The following is a 19,442-nucleotide window of genomic DNA, read 5'->3' as shown; positions in this document are numbered from 1 at the left end:
TAAACCAAACATTCTACAACATTAATTTAATAATCGTTTCTTTCTGGTATCCTATATACCTTCTTTGTGTGTATATTATTTAAACCAAACATTCTACAACATTAATTTAATAATCGTTTCTTTCTGGTATCCTATATACCTTCTTTGTGTGTATATTATTTAAACCAAACATTCTACAACATTAATTTAATAATCGTTTCTTTCTGGTATCCTATATACCTTCTTTGTGTGTATATTATTTAAAACTAAATATTCTGCATCAATTTAATCATCATGTCTTTCGGGTCTCCAGCGTGAAGTCTGCGTACCCCGCCGAGCGTGCCAATGTGGATAGACGACAGCGCGAGGTGCAGGCCATGTGGGAAGAATGCGAGAAGAAAGCGGCGGAGAGGCGGGAGCGTCTCGAGAGCGCCGTGGGACACCAGATATTCATCAGGAGCAGTGCCAGCCTACTGAGCTGGCTTCAGGTAATGTGGCTGCTGAAATTTAACGTTTCTCCTGATCTTGCTCCATTGTCAACCTGTTGACAATCCATACATGACCATGCTGCTAGATAATGAGAGCTCCAGTCTTAAGGTGGCCCCTGTCACGATATGAAAATACAATTTCTTTTTGAATTTCATCAAACTACTGTTGGCGGACAAAAACAAATTTACCTAATTTCAAATTAAAAGAAAAAAAATCTGATTTGGTAAAAATTTCGATTTATTTGAGTTTGAATTACGGGGTTCTACTTTATATTTATAGAATAACTATCGTAGACCCGTGAAAAATCACGGGATAGTTTCCAATTTTGAAATTTAAATTTTCAGTTAAAATTTTATATTAATAGGTAGCTTTAAAGTTTGTCTGAATTCTTAACACAATCAGTTCAGTTCCACACTATTAACATTAGTAAAAACTTGACATTCTCTATTTTCCAGGTGGTGAAGGAACAACTTGCGGCAGAGATCAAGGCAAAGGACGTTGCCACGGCAGAAAACCTCGGCAAGCAGCACAACGAGCTGTTGGATGACATCAACGCACACAGAGACGAGTTAGTGTTGTCCCTATCTAACTAACCGTTTAGCCGTTTGTCCGCAGGGGTAGGCTGGATGGACCACACATTCCTTGTTTCATTCGCATTCAGTGGCGGCTCTTCTATGGGGGTCATTTGATCAATGACCTCCCAACATTAATTATTATTAGATTTAAAAAAATCAATATGTCAAACTATCCAATTTGTAAAACTTGAAAGCTATTGCATATACCAACCGTGGGTCAGTTTAAACTTTGTCTTCTCCCAACTTTAACCTTTCTTTCTCTTTGCCATACAGACAAAGGAGGTAAACACTATCATGTGACGTATGCTTAGTATCGTACAAAATTTATTTTGAAGGGGTCATGACCGCGGTGAGATAGAGAATCTGCGACCTAAGATTATTAACACATTTCGGCCGGGTATTTTTTCCGGGCGAAAATAAAAGTCCCGTGTGAATTTCTTTAATTTGTTTTAAATCGCTAATCGAAAATAATTTAATAAAAATTTCTACATAGTAACTCAGCATACCACAGCTATAGAGGAGATTTTGCACAAAAATGGCGCTATCAAATCATCCAATATTATTATTATAAAAGTACTAAACGAAAATTATTTGAAATGCAACTCAATTAACCTTATAATATGTTTATGACGGTCCGCCTATCGGTATTTGCCCATACCTGCTTTCTTATACGCCCGACACCTCTCACTTGCTTGCACAAAGGAGTTAAATGGGGCGGAACAGAGAAAGAGATTCGAATCGGGTTTCACGGTCATAAAAACCCTCATTTCAGGAATTGAATTATTTCACTAACAATTAATATACTATCCTTTTGTTGAAATACCAATGTAAACGAAAGGCAGGAAGATAAATATGAAAAGAAGACTTGCATTACGATTCGATAATTATGTACATATAGTTGGGACCTTTACAAAGAGATTGGTATATAATATTCATGTAAAAATATTGAATAATTCCGTCTTTTCTACCATTGAAATGAGGCCAGCGCAAAAGGTAGAAATACCCTTCCTGGCGTTAAGCATCAATCGACCGAACGGTTAGAACCACCTTTCCCGCCCGAAGTGTGTTAACAACGTGTTAGAAATATGTATTAACATTGACCTTCCACTTCTGGACCCCTAGAGATGCCTCTGTTCACATTCATACATCATTATCAAATATCGTAATTCTTTCTTCAACTTGTCAGGGGCCTAGGATTCGAAAAATTGTTAGTTCATTTTCTACACGGCATATTAGAAAGATGGTGGTGATTATATTAATTTTTCCGATTTGACGGCTCGTAGTAGGAACCATGCACACGCAAACTCTGGTAGGAAAAAAAGTTTGTATCTAATACATCCACCATCTTGAACTGGAAATGGTTGTAACAAACAAATTTACAGACTGAAGCAATGTCAAACGGTGGAGTTAAAACAGGACTTCGTTATGATCAGTCAATTACTTTGTCTTATTGGATGGTTTATTTGTTTATTACAGACTGAACGAGGTTATAGAGCTGGGAGAGAAGCTGGTGAAAGGAAATCCAGCCCTGACCGAAGTTGCCGAGAAGGTGGCCCTTCTGAAGGCCGACCGAAAGGCAGTCGATGAAGGTAACGTCATTCGTCTTTAAAAGCTTAAGTGAAAAATGTTCCGGGGAAAAGTTGTTGCTAACTTAAAATGCAAGGCCACATTATTTCACCATGTTTTGGTTTTTACAACACATGTCTCAAATTATTGTTGTCATATTAGAGTTGTTACATCATTATTGTCTCATCAACGTGTTAAATTCTCCCGCTTACCGCTCCTGTACTCGCTCCTGTACCGCTCCCACTCTTCAAGCCGTCGCAAGCACTTGAACGAGTCACATGTGTTTGTTTTTTTATTTGATAGTGCATTCTGAAAATGGACGTTGTCGTGGCGTAAGTCAACTAGTAATGTGTGGCCACATGGCTGTACCAAGCCTCATAGGTCTTGTGTCAATCGTGGCCTTACAGCTTTGTGCGTAGCTATCTATCATAAATGAGGTACATATTCCAGATTTGACGTGAGTTGTTATGTATTTGTAGATTGGAAGAAGAAGCAAGCTCTCCTAGCGCAGTGTCTCCAGTTGCAGTCCTTCAACCGCGAAGCGGACAGGATTGATGCTTCCAGCGGGGCCCACGAGGCATTCCTGGAGTTCCAGGACCTAGGGGTAAATATTCCAGAACTACTACTTCCAGCCTGATCTTTGTTCTACCATTTTATTTAATTTGGAGAGGTCAAAGGGTCTCCCCATGTAACAATTAACAATTATTAGTTAAGCCACGTTTGGGCCGCCATTGTCACAGCTAAAAAGGAACCAACAGCGGGTTTGCAACGATTGTAAAATAAAAGAGAAAAGAATTTCAATATTACATTTATTCCAACATCGTAAAGAGCAAGAGATCTCTACTTAACAACAATATTAGTTTACATCTCAGGGGTGAGCGTCAATACGAAGTACTGAGCGCACGGACGGAATTTAAATTGGAAGCAAAAGATTGAGTGTGACATTGTGTGTTGACATAAAATATCTAACCTGTTAAACGAGTGAAGGGGCGCCAAACAACACTTAAAGCGTTGTTAAATTTAGAAACGGTGCAAATCGATGACCAGTGAATTAATTTTACTAGCTGATTGCGTCATCGCTTTGCCCGGAAGTCTATCGACTGGAGCGCTCGCTTGTATCTTCCCTCAAGTCGCGTCGTCCCCAGCTGGCTGCCCGATTGGTACTCACCGTCGCCGCTTCTCAAAATTCTGTCTGGAGCTCTCTTCTAGAAGGGGCCATAGAGCATAGTCACATAGATAACTGATAGGTCTTGTCAGTTGTTTGAAAATTAGTGGCAGGGCAAAATTGAACTGCTACACCCAAAGCAGCCTCTGAACAGGCACGTGGCGGGAAGACAAGACCTGAACATACCTCACCCGATGAATTATCGCAAAGGCCAAGATGTGTTCAACTCGTAATATTTAATTAAAGCATCTGTAACTGTAAGTGACCACATTTTGAACTAATTTCTTGGTATTATTTTGTTCTAGGACTCGGTGGAATCAGTGGAAGCGCTGGTCAAGCGGCATGAGGACTTTGAGAGTAGTCTGGCGGCACAGGACGACCGTCTTCGCGCTTTCTACCAACAAGCCGATGGTCTGGTCAAGACAGAACATTACGCCACGCCGCAGTGAGAATTTTATTTAATTTATTTACAATTGTATTGTTGTTCTGTATTTTTGATAGATTAATTATTTTAGCAGTAGTTTTTATTTTAACAATTAATTATGAATACAACATGACCGTTGTTTGACAATATGATAGATATAAAAAAAAAATCAAAACGGCACTGATCGTTAGGTTATTGTGACTGTGTCAAATGTGATGAAAGTTTGAAACACCTGAAATCTAATTTTTAACAATATTGCATGCGACGTGCCTCTTAAAGCGACTTTGCCAGACTACAACATGTTTTAACTACAGTCACTAAAATGCATTTATTAGTGTAATTTCAAAACAAAACTTATACAGTCTTATTCAATGTGTAACTAAAACACTATTTAATGGTTGAGTAGTATGTTTTTTTAATAATAGAGCTTGTAGAGTAGAGCTCAAGACGAAAAATCACTAAATTGCTTTACAAAATTTCTATATTAATTCATTTATTATTAAAAGCATTAAATTTAATAATGAATTAATTTCTAGAATCCTCCAGCGTAAGGAAGCGGTGCGTGCAAGACGTGATGCCGTGCGCTTGGCCGCGGCAGAGAGGCGCCGCGCTCTACAAGCATCGCTGGCGTACCATCACTTCTCCGCGGAGGCGGATGATCTTGATGCCTTCATCCAGGACAAGATGCGCACCGCCACTGATCAGTCCTACAGGTAGGTACATTATACTAAAACAGAGTTCTGCTACAATGTTTGGAGGAATGACATCTGTTGACCATTTGTCGATGCAATTAAGTTTCCTGTGAAACTCTCTAATATAATGTGCTACAACAGAGTATCACTATATTTGGTATTGAAATAAAGTGACTGAAAAAGTTGCTGCTCACGATTACGACGACCTACGTGGTCGAGGGGTAAGGCTCTCGACCAGCCGGTTGGGAGCAGTTGGGACTCTTGTGTTAATTGTTGGAAAGAGGAAGATCTCTTAAATTCAGAGTGAAAGTGGGTAAAGTGTATAATTTATAAGAGTGACATCTGAAGGCAATTAATTATAATGTTTCAGGGACTTGACAAATTTGGAGAGGAAACTTCAGAAACATGAAGCTTTTGAACGAGAACTTCACGCCAACGAAGGACAACTGAGAAACGTGACCAATGTACGTACTTTATACAATATTATTATTATTAGTTAATTCTTCGTGGGCCAAGAAATCCACAGTGCACAGTAGAACCTCGTTAATTCGAAATCCACGGGACACCAAAAATCTAATTTCGAACTAACAAATACCCACATAATTCGAAATTTTATAAGAAAAAAAAAGACAAATTATTCCCGTGTGAATTGAATTTTTGCAGCCGATTACCGCGGCGGTTGGCCCTTCAACTTCACTTATTCAAAGTAAATTCGTAAAAATACTACACATTCCCATGTAAATCAAATTTTTGCGGCTGTTCACTGTCGCGTCTGGCTTTTTAAATTTGCATATTCGACTTCGAATTTGTAAAAATACAAGGTATTTCCGTTTTATCCGCTGATCCTTTAAATTCAGGTTCGTAAAAATACTATATATTAACGTGTAAATCAAATTTCGCAGCGGATTTCCGTCGCGGCCGACAACATTTTACCTCTGAATTCGTAGTCAAAGATTTTAACCACTTGACTTGGATTGTCATAACCTTTGTTCGAGAGTTCAGGTCTTGGACTCGACCTAATCTTTGATTTCTACTCCTCTTTCTACATCCATATTAATGATCAAATTTAATAATATATTATTTTTCCAGACTGGCGAAGCTCTGATAGCATCCGAGCCAGCTCGTTCCGACGCGGTGAATGACCGTCTCTCCTCCCTGCGTTCGCGCTGGGCAGGTCTGCGCGGGGCCGCTGCGGACCGTGCGCGTGCCTTGCGCCAAGCCGCTGCTCAACGTGCGCACGCCAAGTCTGCGCAGGACGCGCGCGAGAGACTCGGGGAGCTGCGCCGAGATCTGGAGAATAAGGAGACCGGAAGAGATCTCAGGACTTGTAAGGAGTTGCTGAATAAACATCAGGTATGTTTTTGTTGTTCTTCAATTTACACTACTGTAATACATTCTTTAATCTAGTAATTTTATTTATTGATTTCTCACGTTCTCCATAAAACAGTTATGTATACACCAATATATTACAGAGAAGATTACACATTTGAGGTACATCTAAGTATAAAAGGTCTTGGGTCAGAAGATAGTCTATAATAACTGTCTGTGATGTTGAAAATGTCGATGGCATCGCTAAGCAGTTGTTGTTCTGTTGATTGGCGCATTCTGAGTATACTTGTTAGGCACATATAAATTAACCTCTTTCAACATAGATGAACTAAGTACAGTTCCAGAGATTAAATCAAAAATATGTTACAAATAAATAAGTTTGAATATTACCAGCATCATGGGTTCAATCCTCTGCTACCTAAGTCCTCCATCATTGCACAAGCAACAATTTCTGCTTATATTGATGGTGAAGGGAGTAGTTAAAATATTTTCAGGTTATTCAAACAACATACCCCAATTGGGAATGCTATAGTTCCACTGCCTCAAGACGGTTGGGAGCAGTTGGTACTCTTGTTTGATATTCATGAAAATAAAAAGAGGATTTGAACCCGTGACACCTGGTGGAAACCCGATACATTTATCAACTTAGCCACTAACTGGTTTGGCGTTTTTGTAGAAACATCGATAATCTAGATAAATTGTAAGAAAATTGCTTTAATTTATCTGTGGACATATAATTTTTAATAAAACGAATAGTTCTATTGAGCACTCATTCCTTAAACAGTAACCTGGTCCCTTTGATAAAGTTCACCAGGCTTGTCGTTGGATATTTGGCTACGTTATTCCACTTCCCAGGTAGCTGAGCCTAGTTCCCAACAGAGCTGGACATTGACGCCTCTTCATCCTCTTATTTACTATATCTATTGGTGTTTTCCATTCCTGAGATGGCAGTGTCCCATTGGTAGTCCTACCAGTTCGCTCAGTGAGTATACTGTCCAAGTCTGTGACTATTACATTTGTTACTTTATCTAGGCTTTAGAACTGGAGATGTCCCAGTGGGAGCAGAGAGTTGGGGAACTCCAGGCCTCGGGGCAGGACCTCGCAGCCGAGGGTCACTTCGACGTGGACTCCGTTCAGCAAGAGTCCAAGTTAGCCGCCGGCGCACTCACCGATCTGCAGGAACCCGCGCAGCGGCGACGCACACTGCTGGAGGAGGGACTCAAGTCAGTACTTATTTTGTAAAAAACGGTTTGAGATTCCGAAAATCATACCTCCGAATATTAATACAGAAACATATAAACGGCTTACTGTGATTTAAAGCCAATGAATCAACCCATATTTGTACCGAAATTACATTAACCGGTACCTGGGGAAATATTAAATGTAAATATTTCTGTATATTGTTTATGGTCTACTGGAAATGTCACATGGTCACGGATATTTCAATTTTGAACATTTGTAAAATTTATAGAAATTAATTTAAAATGATGTCTACACGCAAACTATTAGGTGCAACACATTATCCAGAATATTCCTTGAAAGGAACATCAGTGACATCTTTTGGTATTCGAAAGAAACTTAATCAAACTAGTGACTAAACAAATTAACTGATTGAGAGAAGTTCAAAACAAATTCATTTTAATTCACAAGAATCACTATGTCACTATATGTTTAATATAATTATGTAATATGTATTCCTCGCTTGATTCCAGGTTCCACAAGTTCAAGTTCTCCCTGGACGCGGAGCTGCAATGGGTGAGCGAACGCGCCGCCGCAGCGTCATCCAGCTTGCTGGGCACCGACCTGCACGCCGCGCAGGGTCTACACAAGAAGCACGCCAAGCTGCTGCAGGAACTACAGGCCCACAAGCCCGGCGTGGAGCGCGAGCTCGCGCGCGGCGCCGAACTCGTGGCGCAGAAGCTGCCGGATGCTGACAAGGTATAATATACTTAATAACTTCACACTAAACTACTTATTCTTAGGCATGCTGGCAAAAGATGACTTTTCTTAACAGTTACAAGCATAAGAAAATACAAAAAAAAAAACAATGAAATGTTGCATTAGATCATACAATGACATCAAAAAGTATAAAAATGTGATAGTACTATATAAATGGGCAAACTGCCCCTTGTAAGGACGCCTGTGCAACATAATTGGCACGTGTTCGTGTAGTACACGAAGAATGGCAGTGCAAAATAAGGCGAGATGCGAGTTTGAGAGCCAGTTACCTCACATCAAGGCACGATATTGACTCTTCTCATGGCAAAAGAGTGATATTTTACAAGGATATATATTATGACTTAATCCATCAACACAGAGCATTACAAACTTATACGTACGGGTACATAGTTATTATACCTTATTATGATCTCTCTCTTTCTGAAATTATATTACAAAACAGCACTGAACCTTAGTATTTGGTTTTAAACTTTGGAGGAACGCATGAGGCGTGCCCGTGATACGTGTGGTTGTCTCGAGTGCGGAATTACAATGGGGGCCGGTCAATGGCTACGAGCCACAAACTTCTGAAAGTGGCCGCCAGGACGCCGATGGCGTGAGGCAGCATTATCTTGTTATTCTTATGATTTAAAACGTCTACAAAGTGAACAAACTTGGGGGGGTGATTACAAGTAAAAAAGATAAATAACTTTTCGAAATTCCATTGTTTTTCTTTTCCATAGAAGAATATTATTTTTTCCATACACACAGTTCAACTTTTTTCACACAGTTCAACCAGAGAACTACCTTAAAACGTTGGAACTTGTACTATCTTATAGTATCACCCAAAGATATTAGAAGAACGAGATGTGCTATGAGCAGTTCATACTGTGCGGAATTGTTTTGCCCAGTGTCGCCGGTTTTGTTCACCAATACTACTGCACACCTTCGCTTACGCTAAGGTATCCGCACTAATACATAGAACAGATTTCTGTGCGTACACGTCCCGATACCGTTCAAAGTACCCTAATTAGGTAGTACTCCGCCTACGGTCCGGCGGCCAACGTAGCATATCTCGTTCTTCTAATATCTTTGGTATCACCTCACAAAGTTTGTACAAGTAAACATAGGTCTACTTGTACAAGTAAACATAGGTAAATTAATATAGATTGAAAAGGTATGATAGTATAGCATTTTTCTACCTACCTTCCATGCAGATACACAGAAGTGTATCTATTACTAACTTCATGTGATCGAGATACAAGCGAATGTTTGAAATGCTCAGTTCTGGAATTGTTACAATTAAACAAGGTTTTGGAAGGAGTAGCTTTCTTAGGTAAATGAAATTCAATGAGGTTAAATAAATCAGGGCTGTTTATATTACCATTTACAATTTTTAACACAATGTAAGAAATTATTTGCGCTAAACTGGCCATTGAAGATGAATATTTGTATTTAAATAAACGCTAAATCAATTACACTCGGGGCCGCACATGTTAATTGTTATTGACTGATAGTGGCTCATAGATAAAAAACAATTAAATTTCAAATATATGTATATGTTTCCAGATTGAAGAGCTTTGTTCCGAACTCCGCACCGCATGGACCGCCATTGAAGCGGCCGGTCTGGCCCGCATGGCGCGCCTCGAGCGCTCGCTGCGCGTACAACAGTTCCTGCACGACGCGCTGGATGTCGAGTCGTGGCTGGCAGACCGTGGCGCCGCCCTGGCATCAGCGGAAAAGGGACGCGACAGAGATCACGCCATGCAGTTACTTACTGCACACAAGGTATATATTCCCAGCTAATAATAAAAACTAATTTTATAAACACCCTAATATAATAGAATTAGGTTTGTCCGGGTGCGTCTGCATTGCGGGCCGGATCTGATTGGTAAAGGCCGTGTAAGGGAGACCTTTGACATCTTCAGAAGTGGCGGTGCGTGACTGGAGTGCTAACATTACAAAAAAATGCCACAATTGTGTTTTTGTAGCCGAAAACGACTTTTTTTTTTCAAAATTTCAGTTTTTTGTATGAAGACTTTCGGGAAATCCGTGCGGCCAAACTGAAATCTCCTGAAAATCTTCATACAAAAAATCGAATTTTCGAAATAAAATTAAAAATAGTTTTTGACTAAACAACATCAATAATGTTAAATTTTTCAAACTTAGAACTCTTATCACACTCAAAAATCACGAGCCGCCACTGCTCTTCAGCCAGACTCTCGACCCAACACGTTGGCCGATCACCATTTTGTTTTGAACAAGCATAACAACATGACAGTTTTTCTGCTGTTCATTATTTTATCAGCGTACCTAGAATCGGTGTTTATTGAAAACCTGGCCAGTTGACGACAACGTTATATTTGAATTTGTTTCTTCCACACAGATGCACAAGTATCCAATACTAACGTTGCAAATAACTTGCAATGTGAAAACTTGTTCTTCTTCTTTCGAATGGTGGGGGGGTCAGAGGGGGGCGTCTAGGTCTGCGAGCCAGTCTAGGACCTCAGGCGTCGCCATGTGAACCTCATCAATCCCGCCGGGGAATGAATGGAGCGGGCATTAGTTGACCACATGTTCGGTGGTCTGCACCTCACCACATTCACACATCGCCGACTCTTTAAGGCCCCATCTGTGCATCATGTGGGCACAGCGGCTATGGGAGCACCTTAACCTATCAACGGACCAGGTTTTGCAAGGCAATGAGAACCCATCTCTCGGTGGGGTCCTGTATGAGATGGGCATTTCCCATGTTGGCCTTTTGCCACTCAATTTTCCGCCTATCTTCTGGGGTGAGAGGTAATCGGAGGAGCCTCTCTCCTTCTGCCCAAAAGGGCTTTCGGGACTTCAAGCGGCATGCCGGGTGGGAGACGACATCTTCGTGCAAAGGTATTGCGCTTTTTTGCAGCGCCTTCTTGTATTCCCTCAGTGTTGCAATTTCTCACCTGATGTAATAATGCTTTCATATTCTCACTCAAAACCAATAGCACCAATGTCATTTTTATATCCTCTCATTCTTTGTTGACTGTTTTATTCCTAACATTGATGCCATGTTTAAAATCTCGACGATGTGAGTTGGAACAACCTCGCCTTGATGGTGGCATGAGTCTGGCGTCGCCGACGAGTTTACAGAATGTCGGCAATGTATCATATCATTAACATATGATACACTTGTGTATCCCTGTGGAAGAAAGGCCCAACTCTGTTTTGTACTGAAGTATCCTAAAAACTTGATACCTTTGCAGGCTATGGAGCTAGAGCTGGACACCTACTCGGCCATCATCTCAGAGATGGGCCACAGCGCCACGGCCATGGTGGCCGGCGGCCAGGACGCCGCCCCACTGCTGGAGAGAACTGCGCAGCTGGCGCACTCGCTGGCCGCGTTGCGGAAACTCGCCGCACTGAGACAGAAGGCGCTTGTCGAAAGCATGTGCAGGTAATTCACATTTTCCATGTTGAAGCGTTCTAATGGCAGGTAATCTATAATGCTCGAATTTGCCATTGGCTATTCTAGCTGTCAATATATTAATTAATTCCACACAGTAAGCAAAGTTTAGTAATGCGAGCCAAGAATATAATTTGTTAGCCACCTCTGGGCTGGAACCCCAAAATTCTTGATAAACAGTCTGAGAGCAGTCTGTCTGATTGACGATCCGTTGTTAACTGACCGATTGCCATCTCTAAAGCACAATACAATCATTCTGAAACTGTTCTACAAATATTTCAATGGAGCCTGCTCTAAGCTAACAGCATTGATCTCCTGTGCACCAGTGTACGTACAGTTGACTTTGGCTTTCATTTTTGTGCAAGTCGGCTAGAGCTACCTACATTTGTTTTTCCTCCTTCATATAATCCAGAGCTCTTTAAGGCCCCTCCCTTGAGGTTTAACATAAAAATAAAAATGAATAAATTGATAGGAATTAAAATGTCTCAATGTTGTATTGTACCTTTATGCTCCCCGAGAACTTCAACTTTTGGTTCTTAATTTCCAGACATGAATACCTGTCAGAAAGCAGCGAGTTAGAAGAGTGGATTCAGGAACAGTTGGCTGCAGCTTCCAGTGAGGACTACGGACAAGACTACGAACATCTCTTGGTAAATCTATTCAACCTATATTTAATTGGAAGGTACACAAGATGGTGTCCATTGATCTCTTCGGTGTTGGTGCATGAGAGAGAACAGGTTGATTGGACTGATTGGATTAACTGTATGGACTGGATTGGATTGATTGGAGTAATTGGAATCATTGGATTGATTTGACTGATTGGATGTATTGGATTGATTGACTTTATTGACTTGATTTGATTAATTTAATAGTTTCACTCTTTCAGACCTGAATTAAAACTGGCAGTGGTAGAACCTATTTGATGCTTGATGACAATGGTTAAGAAGTTATTTCTAATTTCATTTGAAAGAAGTTAGGTCGCAGAGGGCGTGTTTCACATAAAATCACATATCGTACAGTGTGTACAAAAATATAACATTTAAAAATAAATTAAAAAAACAGTAAAATATACCCTTTAAATTTACACATCATAAAAATCCAGAAAAAAATTGGTCTAGATTGAACACAAAAATCACATATTAAAATATAAGAATGTCTACCACCTAAAACAAGTAACTAAAATCCGATAAAAAAAACTAGCGCACACCACCAGTTATTAGGAATTTCTCTTCGAAGCTTTTTTAAAGAATTTTTTTTTTAAATTTATGTATTTATCGGCTTAGTAATCATTTATTTTATTTTTTCCAGATTCTCCGCTCTAAATTTGAAGAACTGCGCCACCGCGTAGAAGCTGGAGAAGAAAGGTTCAACCAGTGCGAAGAATTAGCCAGAAAACTGGTCACTCCGGACAGTCCATACATTGGGGACATTGAACGCAAACAAGAACAACTTGGGTATGTTTTCTTATTCTCTCTTTTTCTTCTTTTCTCTAACATTATTTTTCTTTCTTTCTTGCTATTAATCCTTCTATATACTTACTTATAAATCTCTCTATTATTTTCTCAACATAGCATCATCTTTTCCATTTCTTACTGCATAGAATTATAATTAAAGTAACTGTTGTTGATCTTGCTTATAATTCTAAGTACTTATGTAACATCTCAGACATATTTATAGTATGTTATGGTATTCTAGTCTAATTATTTCAACATAGTATCTATTTTAGGATAGGTATCGAAGAATTACTCCCTTTGAACCTATGTACCATCTCGTTAACATTACATTCAAGTCTCTATGTATATATTTACATTGTTTCTATTTCAGAGTTACAAAGTACATATTGTTGTTCTAACTTACAATCGTAAGTACTTATGAACCTATATTGCATCACATAACCATCAAGTACAGCATTCTAGCCTCTACTTCCTCATTTGTAGAAGAATCAGTTGTATTTATTACTATAACATGACACTGTTATCATGACTTATACTTTTTTCTCTCCATTCTAATCATATTTCCATTCCAGACATACCATTATAATCTCTATTTCCTCTTACATGGTGTATTTAGTAACGTTACAAGGTAATGCCGATCTTATACACATTTGCACCTATGTAACATCTCACTGGCATAGCCTTCTGGCCTCTATTTCCTCCAGCATAGTGTATATTTTAGAGTGACATTTGTCTGGTGTTTAGCGAGACAGCCAAGCCGGAAGCAGGGCAGCTATCGGAGACGGCGGCAGAAGTGCAAGCCCTCCACGCCACCTTGCGGTAACTCTCAAACATACTGACAGACTCGTGTTAAGAGTTGGCATTCAATGTCTAATCGTTGCTTCATCACTGATCGTTGTCTGATTGTCAAACATCAATTGTCAATTGCCAATCATCAATCTTCAATCAACATTCATCAATTAATATTTATTTAACGACTAATTAAACGTTAACCGGTTGTCAATCATCAGGCGTCTCGACAAAATTACACATAAGTGAATTTCACTATTTTTTTATACATAACGTGGACGGTAATCAAATTTTTTTTATTTTTTATTTTTTTTATTTTTTTTTTTTAATATTAATTCCACACAGGAGGCCCTGAAGAAAATAATTTCTCTCAGGGCCTATGTCATCTTTGGGGATGCTGTGTGGAGGGTCTTTTTGTGGAGAAGAAGGAGTGAACATGGGTCTTGAAGAGTCCCATGTTGTAGGAGGGAGGAAACACAGAGGCCGGCAGTTCGTTCCACAGCCGAGCTGTTGAACTTAAGAACGAATCGTAGAAGCGACCCGTTCTCATGTGACGAATGTCAACCGTGTACAAATGTTGGGCGCGCGTTTGGCGTATATCCCGACTACCCACCGGTGCCGAAGGGATCAATGACGCAATGTTACAACGCAAGTGTTACAACTACGAGAACAGCGTGGTGAACAGTGAAATTAAATTAATTTTTTGGGAAGGATTCTAACTTACCTTATCTTTTACAATGCAAGTTTTAGTGAGTGTCGATATTATGGCACTGAGGGATCACTGCACAAGCTTTTGTAACAGACTGACTGGTGCAACATCACACATCTGATGTACTCTGTGGTCGAGGAGAAAGGCTCTAGACCAGCAAGAGGTTGTGGGTTCTAATCACGGCATGCTTAACTCAATTTTATTTTAAATTATGAGATACTCTCTGTATCGCCCTGGTGTAAGACCACCATTCAGAAATGAAACATTGCTTGAAATGGCTTTAGCCATGTTTGGTGACCAGATCTGAATAGCCAGGTACATCCCCACCTTCCTCTTCCTCTCCCCCTTCCCTTCCCCACTACCTTCAGCCTCACAACATACCCTAATTGGGGATGCAATAGTCTCACTGGCTCCAGAAGGTTGGGAGCAGTTGGGACTCTTGTGTTGGTTTCACATAAAATAAAAGCAAAAAATGGAATTACATTTACTAAAATTAAACACGCAAAAAAATATTTATAATTTATTTTTTCAGTGTGTGCTAATAATTGGAATGTGAAATTCACGCCTGTATAATTTCGTTGTATAAACCAATTATCGAAAATCATCAATGAATCGTCAATCATCCGTCACCCATCACCAATTATCGTTGTGTCAAATTTATCAAGATTTTCATTAATATCATTCGATTTTTGTTGAAATTGACTGTTAAATCTGGATCATTTTTCATGTACATCGTTGAACACTGCCTAATAACTATTATTGTTATCAGTTGACTAATAACCTTTGATTGTTGCCTATTTGTCAATCGTCCAAATTGTCGACGAATCACTTGTGTTTCACCAATTTACTTCTGTTACTATGTCCAAGGCCATCATATTTAACTGTATTCCTTTGACAGTCCAGTCATTTTAAGTTACCTGGTTCTTTCCCAGGTATCAGCCATTTGGTAATGACGTTTACGAGTGAAGTTTGTTGTATGGGTGTTTTTACATCCTCTTGTAGTGTCCGGTTATTAGCCCTACTTGCTCCTTCAGTGAATCATAGGTGAATGGGTATTTCTTCATCATATGTATTTACTACCATCTCCTTCAGCTATTGGCGCTATAGCAGTATGCATCTCAACATCAGCCAACAAACAGCTCATTAAAACTAGACGAGTAGAAAGAACGGGAGATAGCCGACCACCAAAGTGGTTTCTCTATAATTAACCCGCAGGATGAGAGGTTGAAACTTAGTTGGATGGACAGTGTGGAAGCAAACACAGCATCCTTAATAACGAATTGGAGGAAGACAGCATGAATAGCTGACCAGCCTTGGAAAAGCTAGAAGCGTTTACTCGAGATGGCAAGGGCTCTCAAGGAGTCTAATTTGGCTTGATGGTCAATCATCTTATTATGGATACCTATCCAACCATCAGTCACTCTCTAATCGTTGAACATTATCTCTTGATTGACCAAATGGTGGAATCCACTCCCTATCGTTGAACATTATCTCTTGATTGACCGAATGATGGAATCCTGTCCAACCATCAATCATTCTCTAATCGTCAAGCATAATCTTTGCCTCTTGGTTGACCAAATGATGGATCCTTGACTAACCATCAATCACTCTCTAATTATTGAAGACAACCTTTTGACTATTTAGATCCCTGACCAGCCATCAAACTCTCTCTAAAAATTGAACACCATCTTTGACTCTTGATTGACCAAAAGACGTATCCCTAACCCTAGTCCAACTATCAGTCAATCTCTAATAATTGTTGAGCATACTGTCTTTGACCATTGGCTGTCCAAATCACTGATCATTGTCTGTTTCACTTACATTGATTAACTGTTCACTTTATGGATTTTTGTTTAATTAATGTTTTGTTCAAATGCTAATATTTGTCTATTTGATCAGATTTAGTCGTTGTCTAACAAACGATTATTGTTTATCCATTGACTATGTATTGTTCAAATTGTTGATTGTCTAACCATGAAATATTGTCGAATATGTCCAAATTATTGTCGTACCACAGATGGGATAAATTTATATTACTTGTACTTACATAATTTGATATACAGACAAATGATTAACTTTTTAACGAACATTTTGTGAATTTACAGATAAATAATTTGTAGTTTTGCTTGAGTCAGCGGGATTACAAAGTAATCTACAAGGCCTTAAGGCAAACTTAACACTTTCAGACACTCAACTCAAATCTTTTGCTTTTCAAAAACAGGCTTGTTGTAATTCAAACAGTCAAAGTATTGGTTATTAAAAGTTTTCAAAAAAATATTGTTTCTCATCGCTAGATGGCAGCGTAATCTACACAAATAGAGGTGTAGAAGTCGTGCAAACACATTGCAGAAGCTACAATAAAAAAAAAAAAATAAGTAACAACCTATCGTTAACGTCATTTTCAGCTTTATACTGTAAAATTACATCATTTTTCCTTTGGACCATCTGGGTGTGGGCGCCCTCTATATGTCAGACTCATTTAACAACTTGTAATGGTATTTCCAGGGAGTCCTGGCAGAAACTAGTGGACCAGATGGGAGCTCGCGCTCAGCGTCTGGGCGCCGCGGGTGACATCCACCGTTTCCATCGGGACGCTGCCGAGGCGCTGGGGCGCGTGCGGGACAAGCGCGCCATGCTTCCCGACGAAGATGCGCCGCCACGCGATCTCAACCATGCACTGGCGCTGCTCAGGCGCCACGAGGGACTCGAGAACGATATGCTGGCACTGGAAGCACAGTTGCAGGTATTCACTGATATTTAATCACTAAACTTTATACTCTGATTCACTGAACAGTGCAAAGAAATATGTGCCAAGACCGAGTTAAAGTTGGTTAATCAGTTAGTTATATCATGATCGCCTATAATGCTTGTTTAATGTTGCCAGGTTCTCTCAGAAGACGCAGCCCGTTTGCAACAGCTGTATCCTGGCGGCAACGCCTCACACATTGGATTGCAGCAGACAGCGCTGACCGACAACTGGGAGCGCCTGCGTCAAGCCGCCTCCGATCACCGGGACCGCCTTAACGCGGCTTGCGACCTGCACAGGTTCCTGGCGCAGGTAACCTAACCTAATCTAACAATAAATCTAATAATACAAGAGAAAGAAATCATAACTGATTAAAAAAAATTATAATTTTGCTTAAAAAAATGTGAGTTGAAACTTACTTAGATTCTTATCCAGTGAAGCGAATTCAAAACCCAGTGTGTGTTTTTTTGGTTTTTTCACATATAATTATAATACATAGTGAATTTGCGACTCAGTATAGATTCTTGAAATGGATTTATTTGTGTTTAGTAACCAGATCTGAATAGCCAAGGTATACCCAATGTTCCTCTTCCCCATCTCCTTCCTCTCCACATCCTTTTATCTCACAACATACCCAATTATTGGGGTTGCAATAATCCTACTGGCTTCGAATAAAACTACTATAGCCTGCTCCATCCATTCCCGGGCAGGAATGATTATGTCCACATGGGAAAATTCCTAGGCCCTAAACTGGTTGTGTTACCCTCTGACTCCCACCGTAATAAAGAAGAAAAAGACAAAATCATTTTTGGATTTTAATTTCCTTACCGAATCAGAGGACAAGACAAAAATAGATTTGGTGAAATTTGGGCTAATGCACATTTTCCGTTGCAGGTGCGCGACCTGACCTCCTGGTCCAGTGGACTGCGTGCTGCCATGGCTGCGCCGGTCAAGGCTCGCGACGTGTCGGCTGCAGCTGCCCTGAAAGCAGAACACGAGGCCGCCAAGGCAGAGATTGAAGCACGCGAAGATTCATTCCGGACGGCACTCGATATGGGACGCGCAATGGTGCAGACAGGACATCGATCTGCACAGGTAAAGAAACTGTTAATAATAATAATCATAAAAATTTAGGCGTATTAGATCTATCAAAAAATTTATATATAAAGATGCAAAAGTCGGTCATTTTGAATACATGTAGGATAACAAAAGATTTTTTAAATATTTATGTTGAGGGATCAGTAGGATTTATAGGCCCTGTTAGAAGTTCTACCGAGCCGAACCCTCTGATATGAAAATATCTGGAGTCGGTGAATTATTTTCCCATTTGATCTCTGGTGAGTTGACGTGTTGTTCTTGTATTGTTTTGTATTTATTTTGCTTATATAATGCACTTACATAATGTTGATTGACTAGATAATCATTTGTGGAAAAGTGTGTGGAAGGGTTTAGTTTTTCCTATGGGGAAGATTTAACCCGGACAACAAAATCGGAAGCATAAAAAATAATTTACTCATTTTAAAAACAAATCGATGAAAATCTTTCTAACTTGATCACGAACAGAACACGAATATGACTTTCATAGAACTTGAATATTAACTTTGAAATTTGATGAATTGTTCAAATTCTGTGAAACAATCAAATGACTATTTCACATCTGAGAAAAATAATCTTTACGGGATCATTAAAACTCTCTCCATCTTGAAACGAAGACGGAACATACAAACAAATTTACAGACAGACGAAATGGACAGCAAGCAGGACTTCTACGAGCTATGCTCGGTCAATAAAGAAAGACAAGCATTCCTGTATTACGAATAACCTGACAATATGGAACCTGTTCATGTTGCTTGTGCATGGATTGGTGGAGGGAGTGGCTAACAGAGGATTGAGTCAGCAAGACTGGATGGAAACCCGTGGCGGATATATAATAACATTTGTACGTTTCAGGAGGTGGAAGAGCGCATGGCCGCCCTGCTGGAGGAACACCAGCGCCTGATAGCGGCGTGGCAGGCGCGCCAAGTGGCCCTGGATCAGCTCATCGATCTGCAGTTCTTCCTGAGGGACGCCAAGCAGCTGCTCAATCTGTGCCACGCTCATGAAGCCGCCCTGGGAGGTAACAATCTTCTTCTATATAAAGAA

General features: G+C 39.9%; 1 protein-coding gene across 1 annotated transcript in view; it reads left to right on the top strand.

Moving 5' to 3' along the window:
* The window catches only part of kst (spectrin beta chain, non-erythrocytic 5 kst), a 179,625-nt gene that overhangs the window by 95,170 nt on the left and 65,013 nt on the right, over window positions 1-19,442 (top strand). Inside the window, exons 23-40 of the mRNA XM_089643731.1 lie at window positions 293-467; window positions 924-1,036; window positions 2,520-2,632; window positions 3,089-3,213; window positions 4,080-4,219; window positions 4,735-4,911; window positions 5,261-5,354; window positions 5,980-6,243; window positions 7,252-7,442; window positions 7,932-8,157; window positions 9,727-9,945; window positions 11,403-11,593; window positions 12,150-12,252; window positions 12,911-13,056; window positions 17,060-17,297; window positions 17,439-17,612; window positions 18,195-18,395; window positions 19,251-19,416. Coding sequence (XP_089499857.1) covers window positions 293-467; window positions 924-1,036; window positions 2,520-2,632; window positions 3,089-3,213; window positions 4,080-4,219; window positions 4,735-4,911; window positions 5,261-5,354; window positions 5,980-6,243; window positions 7,252-7,442; window positions 7,932-8,157; window positions 9,727-9,945; window positions 11,403-11,593; window positions 12,150-12,252; window positions 12,911-13,056; window positions 17,060-17,297; window positions 17,439-17,612; window positions 18,195-18,395; window positions 19,251-19,416 — 3,056 coding nt within the window. The remainder of the gene's footprint in view (window positions 1-292; window positions 468-923; window positions 1,037-2,519; window positions 2,633-3,088; window positions 3,214-4,079; window positions 4,220-4,734; window positions 4,912-5,260; window positions 5,355-5,979; window positions 6,244-7,251; window positions 7,443-7,931; window positions 8,158-9,726; window positions 9,946-11,402; window positions 11,594-12,149; window positions 12,253-12,910; window positions 13,057-17,059; window positions 17,298-17,438; window positions 17,613-18,194; window positions 18,396-19,250; window positions 19,417-19,442) is intronic.

The sequence above is a fragment of the Hesperophylax consimilis genome, chromosome 20 (genome assembly GCF_061612785.1).
Source record: "Hesperophylax consimilis isolate HC1 chromosome 20, BYU_Hcon_1.0, whole genome shotgun sequence".
Taxonomy (NCBI): Eukaryota; Metazoa; Arthropoda; class Insecta; order Trichoptera; family Limnephilidae; genus Hesperophylax; species Hesperophylax consimilis.
The sequence above is the reverse complement of the archived record's forward strand: the minus strand, read 5'-3'. Positions and strand labels throughout refer to the sequence as shown.